The sequence below is a fragment of the Solanum verrucosum genome, unplaced genomic scaffold (genome assembly GCF_900185275.1).
Source record: "Solanum verrucosum unplaced genomic scaffold, falcon-dt-bn FXZP01000079.1, whole genome shotgun sequence".
Classification (NCBI taxonomy): domain Eukaryota; kingdom Viridiplantae; phylum Streptophyta; class Magnoliopsida; order Solanales; family Solanaceae; genus Solanum; species Solanum verrucosum.
In genome coordinates this window covers 1,231,191-1,235,144 of record NW_026020368.1, presented here as the reverse complement: position 1 = coordinate 1,235,144, position 3,954 = coordinate 1,231,191, and the positions used below count along the sequence as shown (strand labels likewise).

The following is a 3,954-nucleotide window of genomic DNA, read 5'->3' as shown; positions in this document are numbered from 1 at the left end:
TACTTACAAAGTTAGTCCATGCATAGTGACTTTATGTTAAAAAGTTCATAATTTGCGTGATCATCTGAAATATTATCTCTATAAATATTTCATTATATTAGGCATAAGTTTAGATATAAAACCTTTTTGTTGTAAAACTATGTGAATGACCATGAGGCCATTCTTTGTACCTAACTATTATGTACTACAAGTAATGAGGCCAACACACTATATCTTGTTTGTATGGCCAAGTAATTTGAATTCATGAGAAATACAAAGTTACTACTACTCTTTCTCTCTTTCTTCTTATCATTTTATAATACTGCACATGCTTTATTTTATAACAATTTTTTATTTTTAAAAAAAAGACAACTTTTTGGGAGAGAAAAGAAACAAGAATGAGTCAAGCAATAGTGGTTTCTCCCAACTTGACAAATTTTCAATCCAGCACTGGGAGACATAGTTTGAGTTTCCTCTCTAAAACATCAGTTCAACATAGAGTACTCGTGAGGGATTACAAGATGAGGAAGATGACTCGTGAATTAGCAACAAATGCTTCTTCAAAATCTCGTCACTTAGCGAATTTTGAATCAACTGTCTGGGGCAGTCATTTTCTCTCCTACACTCCTCAACTTACGGTACGCGTATATATATATATATATGGTGCAAGTTTAGTGCACCAGTCTGTCTTTGTGGATCTAGCTAGGAGTAATATTCTTTCTGAAAGTTATAACTAGGACTCCAATGTATGCGACATATAAAATTTTATAGCTAAACAACAAAAATTCCAGGCTAATCCCATTTAGGTGTGTATTAACGAAGAAAATTTAATTCGCTATGATATGAGCGTTTTATATAGCGAGGGATTAACTAAGAAATTCTGCAGCTAATTAATTTCATGTTTTCTTGTTGTTATTCCATATTATATATATTATACTTTGAAATACAGGAAATTAGTAGCCAAGAGAAACTTGAAGTTGAAGATTTAAAAGAAAAAGTCATGAAAATGTTGGTGGAAACTCCAGATAACAGTGCACAAAAACTTGTTCTGATAGACACAATGCAACGATTGGGAGTATCATATCATTTCGATAATGAAATCGAAAAATCCATTCAAAACATCTTTGATATGACAATGTCCCAACTACAGAGTGAGAATGATGACAACCTTTACATTGTTTCTCTTCGTTTCCGACTTGTGAGGCAACAAGGCCATTACATGTCTTCAGGTAATTTTAATTGTAATAATTCTACACTGTCTATCAAAAGTAAAACTATTTCCTTTTGGCTTAATTATTCTGAAATTTTGTTCTGTCAAATTATAAATATGATGTTAATTAACCAGATGTGTTCAAGCAATTCACGGACCATGGCGGAAAATTTAAGGAAACTCTTGATGTGCTGGGATTATTAAGTTTATATGAAGCATCACATATGAGAGTGCACGATGAGGAGATTCTTGAAGAAGCTCTTACCTTTACCACCACTCATCTTGAGTCCATGCTCCCCAACATGACCAATAACTCGCTTAAGGTTCAAGTTACTGAAGCCTTAAGCAAGCCTATTCGTAAAACTGTACCAAGAGTGGGAGCAAGGAAATACATACACATTTACGAAAACATCGAAGCACATAATAATTTACTCTTGAAATTCGCGAAATTGGATTTTAACATGTTGCAAAAGTTGCATCAGCAAGAGCTTAATGAGATAACAAGGTATATAAATATTCATTGAGATTAATTAATTAATAAGATAAATATGCAATTAATAATTTAATATTGGTCTCGATTGCTATGTACGTAGGTGGTGGAAAGATTTGGATTTTGCAAAGAAATTGCCATATGCAAAAGATAGATTCGTGGAGGGTTATTTCTGGATGAATGGAATGTCTTTTGAGCCTCAATATAGTAGAATGAGGAAAATACTTGCAAAAGTATTACATATGCACTCTATTATTGATGACACCTGCGATTCTTACGGAACCTTTGATGAACTTGTGCTTTTCACAAGTGCCATTCAGAGGTACGTACTATATATATACATTGTGTGTTGATCGAGGACATAATTAAATAAGTAAATAAATGTGTGATATAACTAATATCTTAAGCTTTTGAATGATATGGTCAATCACTCAATTCAATATGATTTCACATACGTAATTAAATGTGTGTGCTGAAGACATATATAATTAATTAATAAAAGTGTGATCTATCTAATACCTTAAGTTTTTACTCACATAATTGAACCGTCGAGTGTAGATGGGACATAAGAGCTATGAATTCATTACCGCCATATATGAGAATAATTTATCAAGAACTTCTCAACATCTACGATGAAATGGAACAAGTATTGACCAACGAAGCTGGTAAATCGGAGAGCGTGTACTATGCAAAAAATGAGGTATTCATCAATAGATCGAGGATAACACATTTTGATCAATAAATAAATATGGTATATACGTAATTCACTATGCGTATCTATTTTTACATTTTCTATGATATATTTTGGTTAGATGAAAAGGCTTGCGACAGCCTATATGAAGGAAATTGATTGGTTGAATGATGGCTACATTCCAAAATATGATGAATATATGACAAATGCACTAGTAACCGCAACAGGTATGTTTTATGTAACACATTCTTTGATTGGCATGGAGGAACTTATCACAAAAGAGACTATTGAGTGGATAACAAATGAGCCTTTGATTGTTCGTGCTGCATCATTAATTGCCCGATTTATGGACGATATTGCTGATCATGAAGTAAGTACAATAATAACGATAAATTTTATTGTTTAGCTATAAATTTTCATTGTTAATTTTTTATTTATTTTTTTGTAGTAGTGTAATATAGTAGGAACATGAATCATGATCAACCCTTGATGCACCTAGCTAGCCGCCCGATCATAAACTCTCAAGTTAAAAAAATACTACATAGAAGGGTATAACTGTTGACATGGTGTATTGAATTAATATATTGAAATCTATTTCTCATAGGTTCAACAACAAATAGAACATGTTGCTTCAATAATCGATTGCTACATAAAAGAATATGGAGCTTCAAAAGAGGAAGCATGCGTTGAGATGAAGAAGGAAGTCACAAATGCATGGAAAGACATAAATAAGGAATTTCTTCTCACGAGGAAAGTACCATTTTTTATCCTCAAACAAGCTTTAAATTATGCGCGATTGACAGATACAGTTTTTGGAGGTGGTCATGATGGATACACAAATTCCAATTGCAAAACTAAAAACTTGATTACTTCGCTGTTTGTTGAATCCGTCAACATATGATGACAATATTAATGTAGATGCACCTTCGACTAAGTATTTTAATTTGGACGACCTTTAATAAATAAATAAAATCCTTTGCTTCTAAGTTCTAAGCAATTTTTATTTTTATTTGGAGCAAATGGGTTGTAGGTTTTATAACTATATATGTTGTAACAATCAAATGTAATTTCTTTAACAAACAATTTATCTTAATTACTGCTTGATACTTTTTTGTTGTCGATTACATTTGAGAAGGGAAACTGGGGAAGTAGCGATCTTGGTTCATGAGTGGTATATTATGCCATCTTTTGCTTTTAAACTATTAGGAGCGTGAGTTTCATATCTTAACTATATTTTTGTCTGTTTGTACACTCCACGAGCATAAAACATGTCACATTGATGAAAATTAAATAAATTATTAGTATTAGTTCAAAGTTAAAAATTAAAGTATCACTATCCCAAAAAAAAAAAAAATTAAAAACATTTTTCTTACACCCTCCCCCCCCCCCCCCTCCCCTTCCAAAAAAAATTAGATATTATTTTTTTAAAAAAGAAAAAAAATCCTACTTCACCCCATATAACTCTCCGTTCCTAATTTTACCTTTTTTATTCGAGATAAATTGTATATCTAACTAGATTTGCATGTATCTTACCGTGACCCTTTTGCTTGCCTATCTCCTGTCTCGCTAGTCTCTCTCATATAT

The 3,954-nt window shown here is 32.1% G+C and overlaps 1 protein-coding gene across 1 annotated transcript; it reads left to right on the top strand.

Annotated features, from left to right (window-relative positions):
- The first annotated feature begins 377 nt into the window (after nucleotides 1–377).
- On the top strand, nucleotides 378–3,271 carry LOC125838050 (sesquiterpene synthase 12-like). The gene is made up of 7 exons (XM_049517106.1): nucleotides 378–617; nucleotides 929–1,208; nucleotides 1,325–1,694; nucleotides 1,783–2,001; nucleotides 2,238–2,379; nucleotides 2,492–2,740; nucleotides 2,975–3,271. The coding sequence occupies exons 1-7, from the start codon at nucleotides 378–380 to the stop codon at nucleotides 3,269–3,271; spliced, it is 1,797 nt and encodes a 598-aa protein (XP_049373063.1).
- The last annotated feature ends 683 nt before the right edge of the window (nucleotides 3,272–3,954 follow it).